Consider the following 27242-nt stretch of genomic DNA (forward strand, 5'->3'; position numbering starts at 1 on the left):
AATGATATTGTGGACATATGTACATATGTGTGTATTTTCCAGTGAAATTATGGAATTTACTTTAAAATACTTTTTTAAAAAAAAAAAAAAAAAGGTCTACAAGCTAAGAAAGGTTTCAATGTGCAAATGGTTTTTCTTGTGAATTTCAGGATGGGGCCATGAAAGGGACTCACAGAGGGATATTCTGGCTCATTAAGGGAGAGTAAGTCAAGCTGGGAGCAGAAGTGTGAAAGTCCTTGTGACTCCTATGTCCAAACTGGATAGGGCTTTCCTACTCTAAAACCAAGTGGTCTGGGGGTCAAGGCAGTGGGGATCAACCTTCTGGGAGGAGGTAGCAGATGCAGAAAAATATCTGCATGGGTCAGGGCCTAAGCCATACACCTGGGAGAGCGGACACAAGAAATACTTGGGGTAGGATGGAGATATGAAGGTTGACATCTTTCAGATGTGATCAAGGTAACTTCACGGTCCACCTTGCCATCTGTAGATAGGCCTGCAAAGAGCTGGGTAGAAGAGAAGGAGTTATCAGAGAAGCCCAGAAGAGAAGCAGGAGGAGGAAGGGGACATGGGGTCCAAGAACATGATTTTCAGGGTGAGAAATCCTCTGCAGCTTGCAAAGAGATCTCTAGGAGGGCTGAGAAGGAACTGTCAAAGGTGGTCCCGCTTAACCATCTCCTGAGATGGGTAAATGGGAGAGACTTTGGCAGGATCAGGCACTGGGGACTCTAACAACTCCCTCCCTTAGTCCAACACCAAGGCCTTGGAGAGAACTGACACCTTTATAACATCAAGACTTTCTCTCCAAGTATATTGTATATATTTCCATATATATATATATTTTTTTTGAGATGGAGTCTCGCTCTGTCGCCCAGTGGCGTGATCTTGGCTCACTACCACCTCTGCCTCCTGGGTTCAAGCGATTCTCCTGCCTCAGCCTCCTGAGAAGCTGGGACTACAGGCGTCTGCCACCACGCCCTGCTACTTTTTGTATTTTTAGTATACAAAAAAGAGACAGGGTTTCACCATATTGGCCAGACTAGTTTCAAAATCCTGACCTTGTGATCTGCCTGCTTCGACCTCCCAAAGTGCTGGGATTACAGGCATGAGCCACTGTGCCCAGCCTTTTAAAAAATTTTTTAAATTTTTTATTTTAAGATGGAGTCTTGGCCTGTGGCCCGGCTGGAGTGCAGAGTGCAGTGGCTTGATCTCAGCTCACTGCAACCTCCACCTCCTGAATTTAAGCAATTCTTCTGTCTCAGCCTCCCAAGTAGCTGGGACTACAGGGACACCACCAGGCCCAGCAACCTTTTGTATTTTTAGTAGAGACAGGGTTTCACCATGTTGGTCAGAATGGTCTCGATCTCTTGACCTCGTGATCTGCCCACCTTGGCCTCCTGAAGTGCTGGGATTACAGGCATGAGCCGCCAAACGTGGCCTAGATTTTCTTTAAAATCTTTCAGTAGCCAGGTGTGGTGGAGCATGTACATCTACTGTTAAATTCATTTTTTCTTGAAGTGTCTCCCACAGTATGTTAAATTTATTCCTAAGTAGTTTATGTTTTTGTTGCTATTGCAAATGTATATTTTCATTAACATTTTTATTGAGATATAAGATAAAGTACACAAATGAAGCTAAAATTTTTTTAAGAGCACAAATCCACATTTATTTTCATTAGTTTAAATCCTTGAGGGGTAGTGTGTCACTCGGATTCGTCCAATAGCCTTAGCAGGAAGATTGCTTCGGAATTTGGCACAACCATGCCACTGTGTCCGTGGGCCCGAGCTCTCTTTGCTCAGATGACTCTGGTTTTGCTCGGTTTGCCGCTGGGAGTCACTGTGCTGTTCTTTGCTTTGTATACATAACTGCATCTCTTGCCCAAATAGAATTCTGTTTCATCTCCAGCATAAACACCTTTAATTTTAAGAAGAGCTGTGTTCTCCCTTTGGTTCCAGAGACCCCACTTACACCTGGAAAATGGCCTTGGATCACAGACATAGTTGCAGACATAGTTCCTTTTAGAAGTTGGCCTTCACAGGAGCCAAGATGGAGGGAAGAGGTGTTTTTTTTTTTGTTTTTTTTTTTGGTGTGTTTTTTTTCAGAGGGAGTTTCTCTCTTGTTGCCAAGACTGGAGTACTGGCAGGATCTTGGCTCACTGCAACCTCCGCCTCCCAGGCTCAATTCTCCTGCCTCAGCCTCCCAAGTAGCTGGGATTACAGGTGCCCGCCCCCATGCCTGGCTAATTTTTTGTATTTATAGTAGAGTCCGGGTTTTGCCATGTTGGCCAGGCTGGTCTCCAACTCCTGACCTCAGGGGATCCACCCGCCTCAGCCTCCTAAAGTGCTGGGATTATAGGCGTGAGCCACTGCACCCACCTGAGCTTAATTTTTACACACGCAAATATTCAGGTGACTAAATGGTACAGTTTTTAAAGTTACACTTTCTAATTGGTATTGCTGAAGATGGAAATGCAATTGGTCTTGTAAATTGATTTTTTCCTCTATTGATATTTTTACCCATCAGTCTTGCTAAACTCATTTATCAATTCTATCTGAATTTTGTCTTAGCATTGCTACACATGCAATAATTTCATCTGCAAATATTAACATTATTATTTCTTTGTAATCCTTACATATTTGTTGCTTATTGGACTGGCTACGACTTCCATTATTGTATTGATGAGGATTATTGAGAGCAGTTATCCTTGCCTTGTTCCCCATCTTGAAAGGAAGGCTTTCAACATTTTACCATTATGGTGATGTGCTGTGTGAAATTTTTGAAGATGTCCTTTATCAGCTTATGGAGTTTAAAAAAAAAATCAATGGGTGTTGAATATTTTGAGTAGATTTACTGCATCAATTAAGATGAATCAATTTCCCCTCTTAATCTGCTAATGGGTCTATATTTTGCTTAGTGTAACATTTAAAAAAATTCGATAAATATCTTTTGCTATGTGTTTCTTCTCAGGCGTCTCTTCTCAGTGCTCCCCTTTTACCTTCCATTGTTGGTTTTCCCCAGTTTCTTCCTTTACTTTTCTTTTTACTATGTTCTCTTCAAGCACCTGCTTTTTGGAGTTTTCCCAGGATATCAAAGGTTGGGGGGTGGCAGAATGGTTTTCAGACAGTGTTTCCTCACAATCTGCTCCTCTCTACAAGCTTGTTTGAAGCCAAGTTAAAGCAATGGCTAGAAGACGATAGTGTGGGTGCCAGAACTGCCAATTTCCAACCAGACACCAAACCCCTGAACAGACACTTTAGGCCTCTGCTTTTCAGTTTCATAAATAAAACCCTGTCCCGACTACCTCCAGGATTGGATGGCAACGCAGATGAGTGGTAGAACTTTGCAAACTAGCACCTTTTTCACACGTAAGGGGTTGCTGCTCTTTGTGGGTAACCCCCCTTATAGGCACCAAGGAAAGAGCCAAGCAGAACCCTGGCACAATTAAGGCCTGAAGAATATCTCAGTTTATAGTGTTACTACTAAGTTATTTCCCTTTATATAATCCTCTATATATAATCATATATTAGTTCATAGTATGAGTGCTTAAAGAATATTTCCCTACATATATATAATATCTTAGTTCATAATTGGAGGAGTGCCTAAGTAGACATAGTACAGAGCATGAATTAGGGAATAAGCAGCTTATAATCAGAGGAATGCCTAGAGTAGACACAGGGAAGAGCATGATTCAAGGGAAAAACAGTTATACCAGGACAAGAATCCATGGCTCAGGCGGCAGCGTTTAGTATTGTAAAGATACCCGCTGTATGACAGGCTTGGGGCGAAAGCCACTCCTCCTGATAAAGAACTCCTTCCATCAGTTCTTGTGGAAGGCTGCCCTCAGACTGGCAATCGCACCTTGGTGACTGAACTTTATCAGCTCTTGTTACTGTGCTCCTCGAAAAGCATCTTCCTATAGAACTCATTGGAAGCTGCCAGTGGGTGGCGGTAGAACCTGACAGCTCCGTCACTACTGTGTCACTTAAAGCATCCCCCCATAAATCTTTAGAAGTAGCTGCCCATAGATAGAGGTATTGCACACTGCACTGTCTTCACTGCGCATGGCCCACCTCCATGCCTCGATGACCTAATGGGGGTAGACTCCTTGTTTTACTGCTCACAACCCTATCACTATCCTTAAAGATGACTTCACTCACTGCCCTGCCCCCTAACCTATACACAATGAATACTCAGCTTCTGGACACTCGGGGCCTCACCTGACTCCACTCATAGGTGGCGTGGCCCCGCGAGCCCAGCTGCATTTTCCTTGTACTTCCGTGTCCTGTCTATTTTTCAGATCCTGCTCCTCAGCACAGCATAAGGGACACCCCACGACCCTGTGGGGTCCTCAGCCCTACAGTTCTTGTCACTGAGATTGTTAGAGGCAATGTGAGTTAACAGAAATAGCTTGGATTTTGAAGCTAATGGAATCTAGATCCATTCCAACCAGCAGTGTGACCTTGTAATTATTATTTAACCTTTCTGAACCTGTCTCCATCCATCTATGCAAGAATGTGGCACAATGTAAGAGTTCAGTGAATTTTTGCAATGAGATAACACATGTGTATTGTTAAGCGTGCACCCCATTGAAGAAGCAACCCAAACAGACTTTGTGTGAGCAACAAGTCTGTTTATTCACCTGAGTGTGAGCGGGCTGAGTCTGAAAAAGGAGTCAGCGTGGAGGTGGGGATAGAACAGGCTTTATAGGCCAGGGCAGGGAGTGGAAAGTTACAGCTCAGGGATGGTTGCTGTTGACTCAGTAGGTTGATTGGTCGGCTGGAACAGGAACCTGTTGTCCTTCTTTGTTGTCTTATTGTTTCAGACTTTCAGGCTCCAGGTAGCCATCTGGAGGCGTATGTGCGGGTTACAGAGTTCATAATGGCTTGACAACAGTGCTGCCATCTTTGGGGGACCTAACAAGCATAATCTGAAAAACATAAAATACTCAAAAATGTAAACAGTAAACCTTCCCTGGGCTTGAGATTCCAAACGTCCTAAACCCAGCACCAGTGATAGCACCCAGGTAAGTAAGTCGAGCGAGAGAAGAGGACTGTAAAGAAAAATCCTTTCCTGAGTTTTGAATCCCCACTGTCAGCCTAAATTGGACTCAAAGTTTCTAAATTTAATGAGAAATGGCAACGTTACCAGGAATGAACAGACCAGGCCACTCATGACCACGTGAGGGCGCCAGGAGCCACTTCCGGTCAGAATCAACCCGGACCAGGAGAAGCCGCGCTGGAGCCGCAATCACGTCGACGCAGTCGAGCAAAACGAGTGCGCTCCCTACTGGAGTCACCAGGTGGCGCTCGTCCCGCCTCTCTACCGGCACGGGTCCTTGTTTGCGCAGGCGTCATTTCTTTCCTCCAGCATCTCCGCCCCTCCTCCTCTGGCTGCCACCAATTACGTTCGGCCCGCTGCGTTCGAGCCGCGACGTCCACGCATTTTGCGAGCGGAAGTCCAGCACTGTTGTCGCTAAAGCAGGGGAGGGGTGAGAGGCTTAAGTGGAACCGGAAGTGAAATTAATCCGCCTATCTCTACGGCGCCTGCGAAACAGAAACCCGAAGGCATCTTTCGGGCGGGGTGTGACCTCGGGAGGCGGAGGGCGCTGCGATTGGCCCTCGGCCTTGGTGACAGCGACGATTGGTCCCTGCGTGCAGAGCGCGGTGAGAGTGGGTGGTGGCCGTTGGAATTCAAAAGTGGCGGGTGTGGCGCGGGGCTAGTAGCCGGCGGAGCCGCGCGAGTTCTTTTCCTTGATTCGCGAGCGGGCGAGAGAACGCGAGTCCCAGGATCCCCAGTACCCAGCCTTTTTCCATTGCGTTCCCCCGGCGCGTGTGGGACGGAGGTGGACATGGATCCTCAGGTAAGTAGGGGCAGGCTCAGGTGTCCCGCCCTGGGGATGGGGACGACGGCTCGCCGCTCCGATGCTGTTGCGCCCCCGGTTCCCGGCCGGCCTTTGTCCTGCCTGCCATGAAAGCGAAGGTCCGTGCGTCCCTGCACAAGTGGAACGGGGCGGAGGCAGGAGACTTCAGAGAGCACCCGGGGAGGTTGGAAGGGACGTCTGTCTGTCCTCCCCCAGCTTCAAGTCTCGGGAGCCCCTTCCTTTAATGTCTCCAAAATTTCCCATTTCGAATTATCAGGCTGACACATTTCCACCTCTTTATATTCCTACTCAGGGTGTGATTGCAGTGTGTAAGAAGGAAGAGTTCTGATAGGACATCTTTCTTTGGGGACATGGCGTCTGAGGGCACATCCGTGCTGATGTCTTTTTGTGTTATCGCCTCTCCTCATCACTGCTGCTTCGGAGTGTAGGAAAGGGAGGAGAGTAGGGTAATCTGGGCCAAAAGACTCCTCATTCTCCCTCTCCTTTCCCAAATTTTGCGGATTCCTGCCCAATGAAACTGATTGATTCCGTTTTTTTCTCTTAAATGGTGCCCTGCTGCACCCCACAACCATATGCAGCTTCCTCTCTCTAGTGAAGGGAGATGAATGTGTGTGACAGCTGGAGTGTGCTGACCCCTGGTGCCAGGAAAGATCTCCTGCCTGGATCTTTTGTTTATTTGTATTTCACGGTTCAGGTTTCCCTAAAGTTAGGATTCAACCTTAAGAGATACTCTTTCTGGCAGAGAGCAGAGTAGTATGATGTGACAGTGAGAAGTAATAAAAGCCTTCACAAATCTATTCCTCAAGTATTTACTGAGCACCTACTACATGCCAGGCTATTGTAGGTACTTAGGATGCAGCAGTGAACAAGGGACAAGTTGCTACCATCATGGAGCTATCATACTATGGGGATACAGACAATAAATGAATGAATTATATAACTGCTAGAAGGCATAGCATTGGCATTTAAAGCCATGGTAGTGGATAGCAAGTATAGACAGAACGCTGTTAAAGTCTGGAGAGATAAGGAGGACCTATTAGTGAAGTAAGAAAGGGTGGACTACTGGAAGCTAAATGAAGAAAGCCTTTTAAGGAAGAGGGAGTAATCATTTGTATCAAATGTTGTTTGATGGGTCAAGAAACATGAAGATGAAGAATTGACTTAGCAACATGGAGTTACTGGTGATCCTGAGGATAGCAATTTCGATGGAATGGTGGGAATGAAGCCCTGATTGCAATGGGTTTAGGAGAGAAATTGGCCACAGGGAATACAATATAGATAATACTTTAGAGTTTTGCTGCTATGGGCAGCAAGGAAAAAGGATAGTACCTGTTAGGAAAAGCAGAGTTCAGATTCTTTTAGGTTCGAAGATATAATAGACTTTCTTGTATGCCAATGGGAGTGATGCGGTAGAGTACAAAGAGGAGAGAAGGGAGGATTGCTGGGGGGACGTTCCTGCAATTGGGAGGATTAGGTGAGAAGGGCTAGGATGTGATGCATGTGTGAAACGGTTGCCTTAGGAGCAGGGACATCCATCTCTGATCTTGTGGTGAGGTGGATGTAGGAAGGTTTGCATGAATATCTGTTATTATTTTTTTTCTTTTTGAGATGGAGTCTTGCTCTGTCTCCCAGGCTGGAGTGCAATGGCGTGATCTCAGCTCACTGCAACCTCTGCCTCCCGGGTTCAAGTGATTCTCTTGCCTCAGCCTCCTGAGTAGCTGGGATTACAGGTGCACGCCACCATGCCTGGCTAATTTTTGTATTTTTGGTAGGGTTGGGGTTTCACCATGTTGTCCAGGCTGGTCTTGAACTCCTGACATCATGACCTGCCCACCTTGGCATCCCAGGGTGTTGGGATTATAGGCGTGAGCAACCGGAACTGGCTGAATATCTGTTCTTATAGAAGGTTAAGTGCTTATGTTTCTCATTGTGAAAGTTGGAGGGCAGCATGTCTAGCTTTATATGAATAGATGGGAAAATATATATATACTATGGTCTTTGGAGTTGTCCTAAATAAACAAACCTTTAAACACATTTTCTGAACTGACATAAATTCCATGGAGGTAGGTCTGTAGCAGATCCACTATGGTAGTGTAGAGAGGAGGAAGGGCACAGGTTATTTTTAAAAAGTAGTGTTTGACTTTGTAATATTTACAGAAAGATTTGGTTTCCATACTATATTTGATTACGCTAAATTAAAATAAGCATTCTTTGTGCACATTTCTATACGTGGCAGGAAAAATTCGCTTTTTATTTGTACAGAAGCCAATGGTATGGGTATATCACAGTTTAAGTATTGCCCTACAGATGGACATTTAATTTCATTCCTTCAAAAACTGTAATGAAACAGGCATTGTATTAGGCCCTCTGGTTATATAGTTATGAACAAAACAGATGAATTCTTTTTTTTTTTTTTTTTTGAAATGGAGTCTCGCTCTGTCACCCAGGCTAGAGTGCAGTGACACAGTCTTGGCTCTCTGCAACCCCCACCTCCTGGGTTCAAGCGATTCTCCTGCCTCAGCCTCCTGAGTAGCTGGGATTACAGGCATGCACCACCATGCCCGGCTAATTTTTATATTTTTAGTAGAGACAGTTTCACCATATTGGTCAGGCTGGTCTTGAACTCCTGACCTCGTGATCTGCCTGCTTTGGCCTCCCAAAGTGCTGGGATTATAGGCATGAGCATCCGGCCCCAAAACAGATTGCTAAGCTCAATTTTGGGAAAGTGAGTTTGAGCAAACTGTGATACAGTGAGATGTAGTCAAGGAAGTTCATAGAGCATCATTAATTTTTAAAATTATGTAACAACCTGATACACTGTTTTCTTTTGTTTTTAATTTATTGTCGTAACCCCTATATAAGACTGTGGGCACCACAAGAATTAAGTTCTATTTTTGTTTTTGTTTGTTTGTTTTGAGTCACAGTCTGGCTCTGTCACCCGCTAGAGTGCAATGGTGTGATCTCAGCTCACAACAACCTCTGCCAATTGTTCAAGTGATTCTCCTCAGCCTCCCAAGCAGCTGGATTACAGGCATATACCACCATGCCCGGGGAATTTTTGTAGAGACTTGGTTTCACCATGTTGGTCAGGCTGGTCTCAAACTCCTGACCTCAAGTAATCCGCTCACCTCAGCCTCCCAAACTGCTGGGATTACAGGTATAAGCCACTGTGCTTGGCCCGAATTAAGTTCTAATGTTTTATTGTTGTCGTTGTTGTTTTTGTTTATTTGTTTTTTTGAGACAGTCTCCCTCTATTGCCCAGGCTGGAGTGCAGTCGTGTGATCTTGGCCCACCACAACCTCCACCTCCCAGGCTAAAGCAATTCTTCTGCCTCAGCCTCCCGAGTAGCTGGGATTACATGTGTGCACCACCATGCTCGGCTAATTTTTGTATTTTTAGTAGAAACGCGGTTTTACCATGTTGGCCAGGCTGGTCTCGAACTCCTGACCTTGTGATCCGCCTTCCTCGGCCTCTCAGAGTGCTGGGATTACAGGTGTGAGCTACTGTACCCAGCCCAGGTAAAACATTTCAAACAGTGCTCAATAAATGTTTTCTGCTTCTCCCAAGCAGTCTTCAGCCCTCACATATCTTCCACTCTCTTCCCTTATTTGTAATTCTCAGCTTCAGCCAAAAGGGCCAATTGGTTTCCTAGCCATACTATGTACATTTGAGTTTTCGCCTTCTAAAAAAAGTGTCCATTCCTCTCTGCTTGTTTGAGCCCTACCTTTAAAGTTAGTCAAGTCCAGCTTTTCCCCTAGAGTTTGTTCCCACTTCTAGGTTATGTCCCTACTTCTGTTCATGCTGTCTGTCTGGCACATACTTCAGCTTTTGGCACAAGTGGTACTTACTGCTTGATGTTGGTAATATTGATAATTGAAGCTCGGGGGCCAAGACGGGAAGTTCTTGGGACATTTGGGCTCCTGGGTATTGTCTTAAGTGTCTCTTTTCACAACAGAGGTCTCCCCTGTTGGAACTAAAGGGGAACATAGAACTGAAGAGACCCCTGATTAAGGCCCCTTCCCGGCTGCCCCTCTCAGGAAGCCGACTCAAGAGAAGGCCTGACCAGATGGAAGATGGCCTGGAGCCTGAGAAGGTGAGCTGGGCGTGGAGAGCTGTGCCTGTGCGTGTGTGTGTGTGTGTGTGTGTGTGTCAGAAAGAAGAGAGAGAGTATAAACCATTAGCAAGGGTGATTATAGACCTTGTCTTTATCTTTCCCCAGAAACGGACACGAGTCCTGGGTGCAACGACCAAAATTGCCACATCCCGCCCAAGAGTACCACCACTCACTGCAGTGCCACAGACACAAGGCCAGACCACAGGTGGGCTTTCGGGATGGATAGACTCCAAGGGCATGGAAGTCTAGTGCTCTTCAATTCACTTATTTTTTTTTCTTTCAATTTTAGTCGTTTGTATTTTTTCTGGGTTTTTTTTTTTTGAGATACAGTCTCGCTCTGTCACCCAGGCAGAAGTGCAGTGGCATAATCTCGGCTTACTGCAACCTCTGTCTCCCAGGTTCAAGGGATTCTCCTACCTCAGCCTCTTGATAGCTGGGATTACAGGCGCCCGCCACCACGCCCGGCTAATTTTTGTATTTTTAGTAGAGATGGGGTTTCACCATGTTGGCCAGGCTGGTCTCGAACTCCTGACCTCAGGTGATCTGCCCGCCTCAGCCTCCCAAAATGCTGGGATTACAGGTGTGAGCCACCATGCCCAGCGTATTTTGAGTAGGTAATAACATTTCACTTGGTTCAAAATTCCAAAGGCACTAAGTTTATTGTATAGTTAAGTTTGCTTCCTATTTCTGTCCTCCGGCCACCCAATTCTGCTACCCAGGGCAACTATATGTTCTTCCAGGGAAATTCTATTGGTATTCAAGCAAATAAGGATATACTCCCCCACCTTTTTGACACAAGTGGTGGCATACTTTAGACATGGTCTGCTTTTACCTGTCCTGGTCCAACTTGCCCTTTGGCATATGGAGTACAGTTGGCCCTCTGTATCTGTGGGTTCTGATTCTGCAGATTCAACCAACCATGGGTTGAAAATACTCAAGGAGAGTGGGTGCAGTAGCTCATGCCTGTAATCTCAGCACTTTGGGAGGCCGAGGTGGGTGAATTGTCTGAGGTCCGGAATTCCAGACTAGCCTGGCCAACATGGTGAAACCCTGTCTCTACCAAAAATACAAAATTAGTCAGGTGTGGTGGCCCATGCCTGTAATCCCAGCTACTCGGGAGGCTGAGACAGGAGAATTGCTTAGAATCTGGGAAGTGGAGGTTGCAGTGAGCCAAGATTGTGCCAGCCTGGTGGCAGAGTGTGACTCTGTCTCAAAAAAAAAAAAAAAAAAAAGTAAAGAGAAAATATTCAATGAAAATAAAAAATAAAGTATAACAATTACAGTCATGTGTCACTTAGCAGTGGGGATACATGATCAGAAATGCATCATTGTGCAAACATTATAGAGTTTACTTACTGAAACCTAGATGATCTAGCCTGCTGTACACCTAGGCTATCTGGTATAGCCTATTGCTCCTGGGCTATAAGCCTGTGCGGCATGTCGGTGTACAGTAGATAACTGTAACAGTGGTAACCATTTGTGTATATAAACAGAAAAGCTACAGTTAAAATACAATATAAATGATAAAAAATGACACACCTATACAGGGTACTAACCATTAAATGGAGCATGCCAGGATGGAAGTTGCCCTGGGTGAGTCGGCAAGTGAGTGGTGAGTTAAATGTGAAGGCCTAGGACATCACTGCACACTGCTGTAGACTTTATCAACATGGTACACTTAGGCTACACCAAATTTATACAAATATTTCTTTTATAATAAATTAACCTTAGTTTACTATAACTTTTTAATTTTATAAACTTACATTGTTTTTCCTGCTTGCCAAGTCTGATATAACATTTTAATCTTTTTTAACTTTTTGACTTTTGTAATAACAGCTTAAAACACATTGTATAGCTGTACAAAAATATTTTATTTCTTTATATCCTCATTTTTTTCTATTAAAAAAATTTTTTTTGCGGTGAGGAGCATATATTCAGGGCAATATGAATCTGTGTCTCCTGGGTTGAAAACAAAAAAAATTTTTTTTAAATTTAAAATTGTATTTATTTGTACTTTTTCCAAGAAATAAGCTTGAATTTGAAAATTTCTTTATATTATTTTGCTTTTTAAATTTTTTGTTAAAAACAAAGAAATACACATGTTAGCCTAGGCCTCTAAAGGTTCAGGATCATCAACATCATTGCTTTCAAGTCCACATCTTGTCTCACTGGAAGATCTTCCGGGGTAGTAACACACATGGAGCTATGGCCTCCTGTGATAACAATGCCTTCTTCTGGAATGCCTTTTGAATGACGTGCCTGAGGCTGTTTTATAGTTAACTGCTTTTGTAAATAGAAGGAGTATACTCTAAAATAACAATAAAAAGTACAAATCAGCTGGGCAGGGTAGCTCACGCCTATAATCCCAGCACTTTGGGAGCGTGAGGCAGGCGGATCACGAGGTCAGGAGTTTAAGACCAGCCTGGCCAACATAATGAAACCCTGTCTCTACTAAAAATACAAAAATTGGCCGGGCATGGTGGTGGGCGCCTATAGTGCCACCTACTTAGGAAGCTGAGGCAGGAGAATCGCTTGAACCCGGGAATCAGAGATTGCAGTGAGCCAAGAACTCAGATATTGCAGTGAGCCAAGAGCTGGACTATTGCAGTCCAGCCTGGGAGACACAATGGGACTCTGTCTCAAAAATAAAAAAGTACAATAAAGTAAATATATAAACTAGTAACATAGTCATTTATTATTATCAAGTATTATGTACTATATATGATTTTGTGTGTGTGTGTGTGTGTGTGTGTGTGTATATATATATATTTTTTTTTTTTTTTTTTTTTTTTTTGAGACAGAGTCTCTGTCACCCAGGCTGGAATGCAGTGGCACAGTCTCGGCTCACTGCAACCTCCACCTCCCAGATTCAAGCGATTCTTCTGCTTCAGCCTCCCAAGTAGGTGGGACAACAGGCGTGTGCCACCACACCCGGCTATATTTTGTATTTTTTTAGTAGAAATGGGGTTTCATCATATTGGACAGGCTGGTCTCTAACTCCTGACCTCGTGATCTGCCTACCTCGGGCTCCCAAAATGCTGGGATTATAAGTGTGCACCACTGTGCCCAGCCCGTGCTATACTTTTATATAACTGGCAGTGCGTTAGGTTTGTTTATACCAGAATCACCACAAATAGGTGAGGAATGCTATGACATTACATGGCTATAATGTCACTAGGCAATAGGGATTTTTAGCTCATTATAATGTTACAGGACTGCTGTTGTATATGCAGTCTGTCATAGACCAAAATGTCATTTTGGGCACATGAATGTATTAACATAGCATTTACATTGCATTAGATATTACAAGTAATCTAAAGATGATTTAAAGTATATGTGGCTGGGTGCAGTGGCTCATACCTGTAATTCCAGCACTTTGGGAGCCCAGGTAGGGGGATCACCTGAGGTCAGGAGTTCGAGATCAGCCTGGCCAACATGCTGAAAACCTCTCTACTAAAAATAGAAGCAAAAATTAGCCGGGCATGGTGGCACATGCCTGTAATCCCAGCTACTCAGGAGGCTGAGGCAGAAGAGTCGCTTGAACCCTGGAGGCAGAGGTTGCAGTGAACCGAGATCACACCATTGCACTCCAACCTGGGCAACAAGTGAAACTCTGTCTCAATCAATCAATAATGAAGTATATGGGAAGGTGTACATAAACTATATATATTACCATATACCATGTTATATAAGGGAATTGGGCATCCTTGGATTTTGGCATCCTTAGAGGGATACTAAGGGGATGACTTTAACTTCTGGTCCTACAGGAGATACTAGGAGCCAGCCAGACTTAAGGGATAAGGGAAGGAAGTTATCTTATTTCTAATTTTGAGAAAAGCACTTCTCCTGCCCCCATCTTAGCCGTTTACAAGCCACCTTGAAAATGATCATTCTACCTTTGCTCTCTCCCATCTCCTGGGCAGCTCAAAAAGTTTCCAAGAAGACAGGACCCCGGTGTTCCACAACTGTTGCCACAGGTAATTGTGCTCGAGAGCTGGGTCTGAGAAGGGATTTGGGATATGTCTAAAGGGAGAATGATGGAGGCAGAGGGACACTGGTCCTGTAATTCCTAAGTCACCTTCTCAATTCTCTAGTGTTGAAGAACCAGAAGCCAGTTCCTGCTGTTCCTGTCCAGAAGCCTGGCAGTAGGTGACAAACATAACCATTGGGTGAGAAGCTTGGGATAGGGAAGAGAAGGTGGTAAGTGCCCAGAAAAATCCATTTGGTCTCTTAGGGGAAGGAGATGCAGCATCAGGTGTGGATCCCATAAAGGCTAGAAGGGAGGAGGAATAGAGAGCCTAGACTTCCTGACCTTTGTCCTTTCTGTGCTCATCTTATCATCAGCTGTTCCTCCCATGGTGGGAGGCAAGAAACCCAGCAAACGTCCAGCCTGGGACTTAAAGGGTCAGTTATGTGACGTAAATGCAGAACTAAAACGCTGCCGTGAGAGGACTCAAACATTGGACCAAGAGAACCAGCAACTTCAGGACCAGCTCAGAGATGCCCAAGAGCAGACCAAGGCCCTGGGGACAGAGCGCAGGACACTGGAGGGGCAGTTAGCCACAGTGCAGGCCCACGCTGAGCAGGGCCAACAGGAGCTGAAGAAGCTGCGTGCTCATATCGTGGAACTGGAAGAGCGGTTAAGCACGCAGGAGGGCTTGGTGCAAGAGCTTCAGAAAAAACAGGTGGAACTGCAGGAGGAACGGAGGGGACTGACATCCCAACTAGAGGAGAAGGAGGTAAGGGCCAGATTTTCACCAAATGCTGGCCCCTTTTTCCTGGCAGGGGCCATGCCTTCCTTCCCTTCCAGGTGCCCCTCAAGTCTGTTTGGGCTCAGAACTCCTAAGCACCTATATTTAGCAGTATAGGTGCTGCTGAAGATAACTCTCTTCCACCTGTCTCCACCCCAGCCCACTCCTAACTGTCTTCCTTTCTGCTACGCTTCTTCCTACCCTTGACTGTTTGTAAAGCTTCCACTTAGATCTGTGTTTTCCTTTTTTTAAAAAGACGGGGTTTCACCATGTTGGCCAGGCCGGTCTCGAACTCCTGACCTCAGGCAATCCACCCACCTCGGCCTCCCAAAGTGCTGGGATTACAGGCATGAGCCACCGTGCCTAGCCATGATCTGTGTTTTCCTTAATCCTCCATCCCTCTTTCTTTGGGTCCCCATTCTGATTACAAATTCCTGTGGTACTCTCCCGTCTCATGTCCAGTTTGACTTCTTCCTGGTGAGTACCAACTAGATTAAAATATTTACAGTCTCTTAAATGACTTAACTTTCATTCTGGGCATTCTGCTTATGTGCTTCCCTCTTTCTGGAATGTTCTTTGTATACTGCATCCTTCCTTGGTTCACTCCTGTACTTCTGGGTATCAGCCTAGATGTCACCTTCCTTGTGCTTCTCTTTGGGCTTGGGCATACCCATAGCACTCCCTATTTTAGTACCATGATTCCTTATTTTCTCATTTTTCTTTCTTTACCAGACTTCTGAGGTCCTTGTAAGCAGGCATCTCACCTCCACCCATCGATACACCCCATCTTAACCACACAGTTTGTTCTTATTCTTGGTTGCATCTCACCCTCTGTGTATGTTGTGTTCTGTTCTGGGCAGAGGAGGCTGCGGACATCAGAAGCAGCTCTGTCAAGCAGCCAAGCAGAGGTGGCATCTCTGCGGCAGGAGACTGCGGCCCAGGCAGCCTTACTGACTGAACGGGAAGAACGTCTTCATGGGCTAGAAATGGAGCGTCGGCGACTGCACAACCAGCTGCAGGAACTCAAGGGCAACATCCGTGTATTCTGCCGGGTCCGCCCTGTCCTTCCCGGGGAGCCCACTCCACCCCCTGGGCTCCTCCTGTTCCCCTCTGGCCCTAGTGGGCCCTCTGATCCTCCAACCCGCCTTAGCCTTTCCCGGTCTGATGAGCGGCGTGGGACCCTGAGTGGGGCACCAGTCCCCCCCACCCGCCACGATTTTTCCTTTGACCGGGTTTTCCCCCCAGGAAGTCGACAGGATGAAGTATTTGAAGAGATTGCCATGCTTGTCCAGTCAGCCCTGGATGGCTATCCAGTTTGCATCTTTGCCTATGGCCAGACAGGCAGTGGCAAGACCTTCACAATGGAGGGTGGGCCTGGGGGAGACCCCCAGTTGGAGGGGCTGATCCCTCGGGCCCTGCGGCACCTCTTCTCTGTGGCCCAGGAGCTGAGTGGCCAGGGCTGGACCTACAGCTTTGTAGCAAGCTACGTAGAGATCTACAATGAGACTGTCAGGGACCTGCTGGCCACTGGGACCCGGAAGGGTCAAGGGGGCGATTGTGAGATTCGCCATGCAAGGCCAGGGAGCGAGGAGCTCACTGTCACCAATGCTCGATATGTCCCTGTCTCCTGTGAGAAAGAAGTGAGGACCCATGGGCACAGGAACCGGGGAATGGGGAGGAGTGGGCAGGGTGCCACGAGATAGAGGTAGAGGGAGAAAGGAGCAGGAGAGAATTGAAGGATGAAGTTCAAGTTGAGGCTGGGTTACCACATCCAGTTTTGGCTTGTGGGCTGAAGGCAGATCTGCCTTAACCAGGCAGTGGAGAGGGAGTGATGCATCTGCTGAAGCAGGGAGGGTCACTGCATCTTGGGTCTTGTCTGCTTGCTCAGTTCATCCTAGCCATGCTATTCCTGGCTGTTCGTCAGCCAGCTAGTCATGCTCCCCATCTCAGGGTCTTTGCCTGGATGCTCCTTTCCTGGAGATCTTATGACAGTGAGGCCATCGTTGGCTATCCTGTCAAAACTTGGCTCCCCATCCTGCCTTTATATGCTCCATATTCCATGATTTTATTCCTTGCCATTTTTAGACATACTATGCATCTTATTTTGTTTCTGGACAGGCTAGAAAGCTTCAAGAGGGTGGGGGTGGGCTCTTACTCATTGCCATATACATTACTATGTACTGACTTCTGCCTGCCTTTTTGCCCCTTCTGTTCCCATGCCCAGGTGGAGGCCCTGCTCCATCTGGCCCGCCAGAATCGGGCTGTGGCCCGCACAGCCCAGAATGAACGGTCATCACGCAGCCATAGCGTATTCCAGCTACAGATTTCTGGAGAGCACTCTAGCCGAGGCCTGCAGTGTGGGGCCCCCCTCAGTCTTGTGGACCTGGCTGGGAGTGAGCGACTTGACCCCGGGTTAGCCTTCGGCCCCGGGGAGCGGGAACGCCTTCGGGAAACACAGGCTATTAACAGCAGTCTGTCCACGCTGGGGCTGGTTATCATGGCCCTGAGCAACAAGGTGGGAATGGGAATTGGAGACATGGAACTTGGGGGCCAGTTGGGTTGGCTATTTAGAACCCTGCTCATTCCTGAACATCTGTCCCCACCTCAACCATCTAGGAGTCCCACGTGCCTTATCGGAACAGCAAACTGACCTACCTGCTGCAGAACTCTCTGGGTGGTAGTGCTAAGATGTGAGTGAAAGGGACAGATGGAAGGGGTCAGGTAGGACCTGTACGGGGGTGAGGGCTAGAAAGAGGGAACAGTGGAGACCTGTCCAGGCTCTGCTGGCCCCTAATGCTGGGGTTGGGCATATTCTCTTTTTTCATAGGCTCATGTTTGTGAACATTTCTCCACTAGAAGAGAACGTCTCCGAGTCCCTCAACTCTCTGCGCTTTGCCTCCAAGGTGCGATTACCACCAGTCATTCCCAGGCCTTGTCAGTACCTGTGGGTGGTTGTGGGCTTCTCCATTTGAACCCATCTGTCTTCTGGGCCAGGGAGCACATTGTCCAAAAAGGTTTTAGATTCTCAGGCATCTGGGGCACTACTCACCTGCTTCCATTTTTAATTATTAGCTTTTAAGTTTTTAAAAAACAGATGACTAACTAACCTAAGAAAGCGGATTGAAAAAAAAGGTGACTAAAAGTCTAAACTGGTTGGGCACAGTAGCTCATGCCTGTAATCCCAACACTTTGTGAGGCTGAGGCAGGAGGATTGCTTGAGCCCAGGAGTTTCAGATCAGCCTGGGCAATATAGTGAGACTCTTGTTTCTTTTTCTTTTTTTTTTTTGAGACAGAGTTTCGCTCTTGTTACCCAGGCTGGAGGGCAATGGCGCGATCTCGGCTTTCTTGTTTCTACAAAAAGTATGAAAATTAGCTGGGTGTAGTGGCTCACACCTGTAGTTCCAGCTACTCAGGAGGCTGAGATGGGAGGATCACCTGAGCCTGGGAGGTGGAGGCTGCAGTGAGCCGTGTTCCTACCACGGCACTTCAGCCTGGGTGACAGAGCAAAACCTTGTCTCAAAAAAAAAAAAAAGAACACAAAAATCCCCAAGATTCCTCCCCATCACCACACAGTGATCATTATTTTTAGGTCTGCCTAGGACTCCACTATGTAGTTGCACCAAAATTTATCCACCAGTTCCCTCTACTGGACACTTGGATTGTTTCCACCCTTTATTAGTCACAAACAAGACCATGTTGACTAACTGTATGTACATCATTTTGTATTTTTTCAGTTACATGTAACCATCTAGGGAAATAGACATTGAAATGAGATTACTGGATCAAAGACTTAGAATTTTTTCAGACTATTTCAAATAGTGCGAATTCAGACACCAAACCCCATGAGGGTCAGCCAGTGACCCTTCTACTATTGTTAAGCAAGTCAGGAAGTTTCCTTATTGTCTGCCTCTATGGGTAATTTTTTTCTCTGGCTAACCCTCCTCCTGAGCTTTGATAGGCTCTGGCTTTATTTGAGGTCTGATCAGGTCTGTACTTCTGCAGTGCTTGGGCTTCCTCCCAATCAGCGTTGATTGTTGTTTTTTGTTTTGTTTTGTTTTGTTTTGTTTTGTTTTGCGGGGGCAGGGAAGGGGAAGGGAGGGACGGGGCTCGGGGGAGCCCGACTCCTGCCTGGAGTTTGGAGGCGTCCCAGCTGCGGAAGGGATCCCAGCTGCGAAGGGGATCGGCACCCTCAGCACAGACCCAGCAGAGAGGGGAGGGAGGGAGGGACGGAGGGGCGGGTACGGGGAAGGGAGTAGAGGAAGGAAAAAAAATGATCAGCATTGATTGTTGCCGTGGAGTAGCCAGCACCTGTACCCTGATCTGCTGTTCTACTTTGATGAGGGTTTCCCTATCTCGTAAGTTCAATTTTAGAGGATGTTGATGTTTGTTCTAACTTTTTATTAGTTATTATACCAGTGTAACATCCAACATGAACTTTAATATCCTCTAATAACCAGTTTATGTTAAATTTCACCCAACTGTCTCAGAAGTGTCTTTTATACATAATAGGTTTATTCAAATCAGGGTCCAGGCAAGGGCCACCCAGTTGGTTCAAATGTCTCAAGTTCCTTTTAATCTGTAACAGCCCTATCCCATGCTGCCACTATTATGTCATTTGTTTGTTGAAGGTCATTTGTCCTGTAGAATACACTTGTCTGGATTGTGGCTGGTTGCTTCCTCTTTCCCCCATGCTTTGACTTATTTATCATATTTGGGTGTTGTCAGCCTGATCCATCCACTTAAAAGCTCCCTATTGACCTTTCACCTAGTGATTTTATCCAGGAGTAACCATACCTAGATTCGTTATTTCATTAAGGGCTTTTTAAATGATGATTCAGTCTTCTCAGTTCTGCGTTGGTTAGTCACTATTCTTTTATGAAGAAATTTGCTTTGCCATCTACTTGGTTTCTGTGAAACTCAGTTCATAGAGGAAAAACAAGATAAATGCTGGATTATTTATTGATTTTCAGTATTGAGTTGATACCCTAACAGCTTCCAAAGGTGACCAATGAAGGTCTATCTGAGCGTTACTTTTTTTTTTTTTTTTAGACAGGGTTTTGGTCTGTTGCCCAGGCTGGAATTCAGTGGCTCAATCAAAGTTCATTGTAGCCTCCAAAGGTGTTGGGATTACAGGCGTGAGCCACCGAGCCCGACCACAGTCATTCTTTCTGATGCTCAAATTGCCCCATATTTGGCCATTAGGAACCTCCTTCAGGTTGGCGCCAGTGTCCTTTAGACACAACCCTAGTAGTCTTTTTTCAGATTCAACTTGTACATTTCCTCCTCCAGACTTCAACTGATCCACTTTTCTAAGGAGTGCTAATTCCTAAATGGGTGCTCGTTGCTATTACTATTTTATCTCAGTTTAAGGATTTTACAGTGGAAGAGGTTGGAGGTCTCTAGTAGAGAGTATTGCTGGAAATGAAAGCCTCCTCTCTCCGCTCCTGTATTTTGTTGTGGGGCTTCCATCTCTCAGGCCTTTTCACCTCCTCCAAACCTAGTGTGGAAAGGAGAACCAACCATAACTGAAATCAGCCTGAACCAGCCTTTGGAGGCCTTATTTCAGTATTCCTGAGGGCAGCCCCTAGCATTGGAGGATGGGAGGAGATCTTAAGAAAACTGTTCTTTTGGTTATTTTGCAAACTTTTTTATCCTGTCTCACCCCCTACACCCAGGTGAACCAGTGTGTTATTGGTACTGCCCAAGCCAACAGGAAGTGAAGACGGATCCAGATCTTGTGTGTTGGGGGTGTATGTGTTGGGTGAGGGGTGGGAGGGTTACTGAAGGGTGCTTTATTGGGTGGAGGGCGCCATGTCCCAGGGCTATCAAATAAAGAATACTTTTTTTTTTTTTAAATAAAGGTTTTCATTAGCATTTGCCCAAGGAGGCAGATACTTTCATATCTGTAAAGGTGGGACCTGTGATCTGTCCCTTCTGCAAAGTGTTTGTGTGGGAGGCGGGAGCGGGGGTTGAGGGCTTGGGCTTTTCTCCCTTCACCTGTCACCAGTTCTGGACCCTGGTCTGGATCATCTTCCCCTCTGCTAATGCCCCGTTCCCTGTCCGTCACATCGGGAGGTGTGCCCTCTAGCTATCCACGCCCCTTCCAACGTAACTAGTTACAGATTAAGTTTCACCCTTCCGCCCGCCACCTCATCCCCAGGGAGGGAACGGTCCTTTGGTGGGTGTCCGCAAATAGGGACCGGACCTCGGAGTCCCGAGGTGGGGCCGGCGCGCGCTCCCGAACTGCTGGCTCTTTCCTCCCGCCCTTTCCTTGCCTTTCTGTTCGAACCGCTGGGGCTCTGCCCGCCCGCTGCCCATTGGCTGGCTCTCGGTGGCGTCACCGCCTCGGGTACTAGCCCCCTTAGTCTTTGCGCCCGCCCTGGAAGTACGGGGCGGGACGTGCCCGGGAAGCGGCGCGCACGACCGCCGACTTCCTCGCGCCAACGGTCGACGGCCGCCGCCCGTGAAGGAGGGGCTCAGTCCTCCCAGGTGCCGCGCGCAGGAGGGGACACGCGTGCGCAAAAGGGCGGCGGGTGGGGCGCGACTAGCCACGGGGAGGGCGGGGCTGGGGCTAACAGCGAGTGGAGGGCGGGGCGCGCGAGGGAGGGCGTGGTGGGGGCAACGGGAAGGGTGAATGGAGGGCGGGGCCGCGAACTGGGGGCGGGGGGCGGGACTCGGCGTGACCATGGGGGGTGGGGCAGCTAACGGATGTGGCACGGGGCGGGGGACCAGTCCGGAGGCGGGCTGCCGCGAGGGGGGATTCCCTCCTGCCCCAAGGGCGAATCTCAGGTCTGAGGAAGGGGCTGAGGGGATTCCCTCTCCCACTGGGTCCGACTCTTCGCTCCCCAAACCGCGGAGGGCCAGCCTCTTGCTCGGCGCCCTCCAGGCCTGTTGGAGGTGAGGGAGGTGGGGTGAGGTGGTGCCCGGCCCCCCTCCGGCTCCTCCTTCCCCCCAGTCCTCCCCTCCCACCACCCTCCCCCCCAACCGGTCCGTCCCTCCCCTCCTTCCCCCCCGCCGCCTCCTCCTCCTGCCGCTGCCGCTGCTTTGGCTGCTGCGTCATACGCCCCAGAGCCGCCGGGACGGAGGGGCTGGGCCTGGGGACCCCCCGGCCTCCGCCTGCACGCCCCCCGACGCCCGGACGTGCCCTCTCCGCGCGGGGGACTCGCCTAGGTCTACTACGTCTGCCCCTGCCCAGCTCCCGGCGGCCCCAGCTGTCACCGGTAAGGAGGCGCCGGTGGGGGGCAGGGAGCCGGGGGTCGGCGCGGGGCGCGGGCGGGAGAGCCTCGTCGTCCTGGCCGCGGGGTCCTGGTTGGGCCGACGCAAGTCCCTTCTCGGACTTGCAGTCCTGGGGAGTAGAGACCGGGACTCGGACACGCCCCCCTCCCGGGGCACTCAGAGAAGTTGTCTAACCCGAGGGCAGGGAGCCCCGAATTTGAGGGTGACCTGACATAACCTGGCACCAGGATGATTGTTCTTAATGAGACACGCAGGCCTGGGGAGACAGCCGTTTCTGCCCTGGAAAACATCTCTAGAAAAGGTCCCAAAATACATTTCTGGGCAACAGGGCACCCTAATTATGGTACCTCTAAACTGAGGGGTAGCCTTTGCTTCTGCAAACGTAATTTCCCCTAAAATTTAAAGGCCAGGATATAATATCCCAGGAGAGCTCTGGAAGCTGTGAAACTAGAGAACTAGGTTTGGGTCGGGGGGAGGGCAGTTACCGAGAGTAGAGCCAGTCACTAGAGTTGGAAGAGTACTCAAGAAGCTGGTGATGGGTGCCCAGTGTTTTCCTATCCAGGTGTGTCAGGATTGGGAGTTGGGGGCACAGATCCTTCATTTTTGACGGCAAAATAGGCAAATAAAATGGGGAAGCTGGCTGGGCGCGGTGGCTCATGCCTTTAATCCCAGCACTTCGGAAGGCCGAGGTGGGTGGATCACAAGGTCAGGAATTCGAGACCAGCCTGGCCAATGTGGTGAAACCCCATGTCTACTAAAAATACAAAAATTAGCCGGGTGTGGTAGTGTGCACTTGTAATCCCACCTGCTTGGGAGTCTGAGGCAGGAGAATTGCTTGAACTGAGGTAGAGGTTGCAGTGAGTAGAGATCACACCATTGCACTCCTGGGCGACAGAGCAAGACTCCATTTCACACCACTGCACGCCTGGTGACAGAGCAAGACTCCATCTCAGGGAAAAAAAAAAAAAAAAAAAGAAAATGGGGAAGTTTTCTCAGCATTCATAACCTCTTCCCCATTTCTTTTCCGGCTAGCCCCCCCCAGGATGCAATGGCGCAGCCCCCCCGGCTGAGCCGTTCTGGTGCCTCCTCACTTTGGGACCCAGCTTCCCCTGCTCCCACCTCTGGCCCCAGACCTCGACTTTGGGAGGGTCAAGATGTGCTGGCCAGATGGACTGATGGGCTGCTATACTTGGGCACCATCAAAAAGGTAAGACCTTCTACCTCTGACCTTCTTCCTATTCCCCTTATCTAAGTCTGGTTCCCATTTCATTCTCTATGCTCACCCATTGCAGGTGGACAGTGCTAGGGAGGTGTGTCTGGTCCAGTTTGAGGATGATTCACAGTTTCTGGTTCTATGGAAAGACATTAGCCCTGGTAAGACTCTAGAGACCTGAGATTGCACATCACATGGAAAACAAACCTGGCTTATAGGAGAAGAAAGAGACTTAAGGGCAGGCCCCTGACACTGTGTTCTCTCATAGCTGCCCTCCCTGGGGAGGAACTCCTCTGTTGTGTCTGTCGCTCTGAGACTGTGGTCCCTGGGAACCGGCTGGTCAGCTGTGAGAAGTGTCGCCATGGTAAGAGGGCAGGTCACCTGAATGGTCCAGCTTGCTCTTCCCTCCAGCACAGTCCCTATGTCACCTGTCCTGGCCTTAGTCCCCAAGCCACTGTTCTGGCCAGGCTGCTTAGCCCTTAGTCCTCATCCCCTGTAAGCCCAGGGAAAAGCAGCCATAGAAAGGGTTGGTGTAACCTTTGCAGGTAGAGGATGATTTAAATGCATCCTTTCCTAACCGTATGACCTTGAGCAAGTCCCTAAATCTCTGGGAGCCTCAGTTCCTTGACTTGTAAAATAAGGAAAATGCACTCCCTCATCAAGACCATGGTCAAGGATTAAATGAGATGAGTAAAGACTATTCCAGTCCCAATACCCAGCACACACAGGTATGCAATAAGTGGTCTATTATTATCATTCTTCAGCTTATCACCAGGACTGCCATGTTCCCAGGGCTCCAGCCCCTGGAGAAGGAGAGGGCACATCCTGGGTGTGCCGCCAATGTGTCTTTGCAATCGCCACCAAGGTAAAGGCACCTCCCTGTTACCCCTTCCTGTGGGAGCCTCCCATCCACAGCCTTTCACAAGCCTTTCCTCTCCCCACCCCGCTGAGGCCACCCACCTGTTCTATCTCTGCAGAGGGGCGGTGCCCTGAAGAAGGGCCCCTATGCCCGGGCCATGCTGGGTATGAAGCTCTCTCTGCCATATGGACTGAAGGGGCTGGACTGGGATGCTGGACATCTGAGCAATCGACAGCAGAGCTACTGTTACTGTGGTGGCCCTGGGGAGTGAGTAATGAGGGGGAGCAGACTGTGCAATGAATGATGGCGGGGTGGACCCCAGGAAATGAAGGAGAAAGAACAGTGAGGGTAGCACTCAGGGGGTTGTGAAGTAAGTGATAAGCAGGTTTGGGACAGATATAGGGATGGTTGCAGTGAGTCGAGAGGCCAGAAGTCCTCTGTTTCCCCTTAGGTGGAACCTGAAAATGCTGCAGTGCCGGAGCTGCCTGCAGTGGTTCCATGAGGCCTGCACCCAGTGTCTGAGCAAGCCCCTCCTCTATGGGGACAGGTGAGACTCTCCAGGAGCCAATGATGCTCTGTCTTTGTGCTCCACCCTCAGTTCCCCCACGCCCTTCTCCACTCCAATCTCTTCCCAACCTCTGCAGGGTTACCTCACCTGTTCACCCCATCCTTGCTTGTGAGTCCTCCAGGAGACGGCATAGTTTTTCTGTGTAAGGTGTGTGTTCTCCCTCTTGTCCACGTCCAGGTTCTATGAATTTGAATGCTGTGTGTGTCGCGGGGGCCCTGAGAAAGTCCGGAGACTACAGCTTCGCTGGTGAGCTGGATTGGTCATGACCTCAGTGTAACTCTGCACCCCCAGCATTTCACTCTGTATGCCCCAACCTCCCACCTCAGGACTCCTCTGGCTCTTAAAATGCCTCTGTGGTCTTGAAAACTCTTTCTCCAGGGTGGATGTGGCCCATCTTGTCCTTTATCACCTCAGCGTTTGCTGTAAGAAGAAATACTTTGATTTTGACCGTGAGATCCTCCCCTTCACTTCTGAAAATTGGGACAGTTTGCTCCTGGGGGAGGTAAGGGGTAGTGACTTTTGGGAGTTGGGATGGGACAGGAAGATGTATTGGAAAGGGGAAGAGAAGAAATCACTGCTCCCCTGGCCCCATTTTCTTTCCTTCTCCCAGCTTTCAGATACCCCCAAAGGAGAACGTTCTTCCAAGCTCCTCTCTGCTCTCAACAGCCACAAGGACCGGTGAGTTGGAGGGAAGAGGAGGCAAGGGTGAGGCTTGGAAAGAGATGGAGATTGGAAGCCTGGAATGGGAGCCGTTTGTAACCCATCTGGAAGACTGTGACTGAAAAGGATTTAGGAATGGTGTAAGGGGGGACCTTTTTTACAGCAATGACTGTATCATTTATCTTCTTGCCCCAGTTTCATTTCAGGGAGAGAGATTAAGAAGAGGAAATGTTTGTTTGGTCTTCATGCTCGGATGCCTCCCCCTGTGGAGCCCCCTACTGGAGATGGAGTATTCACCAGGTCACTGGTCCAGGGGGGATGGGGGAAATTCTCAGGGTGTTAGTCTGGGGAATTTATGTATAGAGATGGGGAGGTCTTTGGGGTGTCCGGGAGGGGGCTGGGGGGATAAGGAGGCCTCTTACAGCTTCCCTTCAGGGCAGGGCCCTGGGGGAGGGGTCTCACGTCCCCTGGGGAAGCGCCGGAGGCCGGAGCCAGAGCCCCTGAGGAGGAGGCAGAAGGGGAAAGTGGAGGAGCTGGGGCCACCCTCAGCAGTGCGCAATCAGCCCGAGCCCCGGGAGCAGAGGGAGCGGGCTCATCTGCAGAGGGCACTGCAGGTACAGGGGAAGGGGGAACCCTATGGAGCAAATGGTGGGGTGTGGGAAGGAGTCAAGAATTATCTCTCAGTCCTTTGCCCCCTCTTCTAGGCCTCAGTGTCTCCGCCACCCCCCAGCCCTAACCAGAGTTACCAGGGCAGCAGCGGCTACAACTTCCGGCCCACAGATGCCCGCTGCCTGCCCAGGTCAGTGCTCCTCTGCCCCTTCCCCCCAAAAATACACTCCCATTTATTCATATCTTCTGGACTTTCTCACCCAGAATTCTTTTCCGTCTCCCCCTTGGCTACCCACTTCTTGTCCTAGACCAACTTCTAGAGCTAGTGTCTGGTAGCCAGTATTCAGGGGAAGGGAGTCCCTTGGGGGTAATGTTTGAGCTCTGTACTTCCTAGAGGGAGAAGGTCCTGTTACCCTGCTTCAGGTCCTGACTTTCCCCCCTCTGACCCCAGCAGCCCCATCCGGATGTTTGCTTCCTTCCACCCCTCTGCCAGCACCGCAGGGACCTCTGGGGACGGTGAACCCCCAGACAGGTGAGATGCTGTCCTCTATTACCAGTGATGCTCCTCTTCCCCTCTATGTGCTCAAGGCTCTTAATCTCTTAACTCTTTCTGTTTCTCTGATTCACATGTGCTCTCCATTTCTGCCTGTTTCTTACGATTGCCTTCTCTCCTTAGGTCACCCCTGGAACTTCACATTGGTTTCCCCACAGACATCCCTAAAAGTGCCCCCCACTCGATGACTGCCTCATCATCCTCAGTCTCATCCCCATCCCCAGGTCTTCCTAGACGCTCAGCACCCTCTTCTCCTCTGTGCCGTAGTTTGTCTCCTGGGACTGGGGGAGGAGTCCGAGGTGGGGTTGGCTACTTGTCCCGAGGGGACCCTGTCCGGGTCCTTGCTCGGAGAGTACGACCTGATGGCTCTGTGCAGTACCTGGTTGAGTGGGGGGGAGGCGGCATCTTCTGAACAGCCTGCCTCTGCCCACCTCCCCATTCACATACACCGGCACTTTCATACCCTGACCTCTGACCTCACCTACAGCTGGGATGTACCTGGAGAGATAGGGGGTAGTTCTCCCTGCTGCCCAGGCTGGAATCCAAGAGTGGGGGGTGGGGAAGAGGCTCTCTTCTCTACCATCCTTCATGATTCCTGACCCCCCCATCCTTCTTCCCATTTCCTTTGACGTTATTTTGTTACAGCTTTTTAAATATTTTTTAAAATTATTTAACCCCTGGGGGCAGAGACTGAGGAGGGAGGATGATAAGGGAACCCAGACTCTGTATGATTGAAATAAAGAGAAATAAACAAATCTAGCAGCTCTGAGTCATTCTGAAAGATGTAGAGAGTACAGGGAC

General features: G+C 48.7%; 3 protein-coding genes and 1 long non-coding RNA gene across 13 annotated transcripts; 2 read left to right on the top strand and 2 right to left on the bottom strand.

Moving 5' to 3' along the window:
• Positions 1-4606: 4606 nt before the first annotated feature.
• On the bottom strand, positions 4607-5462 carry LOC144582110 (uncharacterized). The gene is made up of 2 exons (XR_013534040.1): positions 5143-5462; positions 4607-4924 (listed from the first exon to the last, which is right to left on the bottom strand). It is a non-coding gene; the product is annotated as an uncharacterized LOC144582110 (long non-coding RNA).
• Positions 5463-5523: 61 nt separating this feature from the next.
• On the top strand, positions 5524-20619 carry KIFC1 (kinesin family member C1). Of its 4 annotated transcripts, none has more exons than XM_008994248.4 (11): positions 5524-5857; positions 9834-9971; positions 10098-10197; positions 13916-13969; positions 14087-14137; positions 14337-14731; positions 15604-16383; positions 16968-17258; positions 17360-17433; positions 17571-17646; positions 20419-20619. In XM_008994248.4, the coding sequence occupies exons 1-11, from the start codon at positions 5846-5848 to the stop codon at positions 20461-20463; spliced, it is 2016 nt and encodes a 671-aa protein (XP_008992496.1). In that variant the 5' UTR covers positions 5524-5845; the 3' UTR covers positions 20464-20619. The 4 variants fall into 4 exon arrangements, with proteins under 4 accessions (XP_008992496.1, XP_078225030.1, XP_008992497.2 ...); XM_078368904.1 differs by having other exon boundaries at positions 5524-5660; positions 14087-14161; XM_008994249.3 differs by having other exon boundaries at positions 5524-5660.
• LOC128931737 (uncharacterized) lies at positions 19770-21656 on the bottom strand. 2 transcript variants are annotated; one of them, XM_054253874.2, is made up of 2 exons: positions 20949-21656; positions 19770-20240 (listed from the first exon to the last, which is right to left on the bottom strand). In XM_054253874.2, the coding sequence occupies exons 1-2, from the start codon at positions 21428-21430 to the stop codon at positions 20216-20218; spliced, it is 507 nt and encodes a 168-aa protein (XP_054109849.2). In that variant the 5' UTR covers positions 21431-21656; the 3' UTR covers positions 19770-20215. The 2 variants fall into 2 exon arrangements, 1 of the variants encoding a protein (XP_054109849.2); XR_013534039.1 differs by having other exon boundaries at positions 20102-20240; positions 21019-21156.
• PHF1 (PHD finger protein 1) lies at positions 21133-27196 on the top strand. 6 transcript variants are annotated; one of them, XR_013534037.1, is made up of 15 exons: positions 21133-21963; positions 23012-23186; positions 23272-23353; positions 23461-23556; positions 23957-24057; positions 24170-24318; positions 24503-24598; positions 24797-24865; positions 24998-25121; positions 25230-25297; positions 25475-25579; positions 25715-25893; positions 25984-26078; positions 26340-26420; positions 26565-27196. XR_013534037.1 is itself a non-coding variant. In XM_008994251.4 (15 exons), the coding sequence occupies exons 2-15, from the start codon at positions 23028-23030 to the stop codon at positions 26851-26853; spliced, it is 1704 nt and encodes a 567-aa protein (XP_008992499.2). In that variant the 5' UTR covers positions 21133-21963; positions 23012-23027; the 3' UTR covers positions 26854-27196. The 6 variants fall into 6 exon arrangements, 4 of the variants coding, with proteins under 4 accessions (XP_008992499.2, XP_017826501.1, XP_017826502.1 ...); XR_013534038.1 differs by having other exon boundaries at positions 26343-26420; XM_008994251.4 differs by having other exon boundaries at positions 25704-25893.
• Positions 27197-27242: the final 46 nt, after the last annotated feature.

Source organism: Callithrix jacchus, chromosome 4 (genome assembly GCF_049354715.1).
Source record: "Callithrix jacchus isolate 240 chromosome 4, calJac240_pri, whole genome shotgun sequence".
Classification (NCBI taxonomy): Eukaryota; Metazoa; Chordata; class Mammalia; order Primates; family Cebidae; genus Callithrix; species Callithrix jacchus.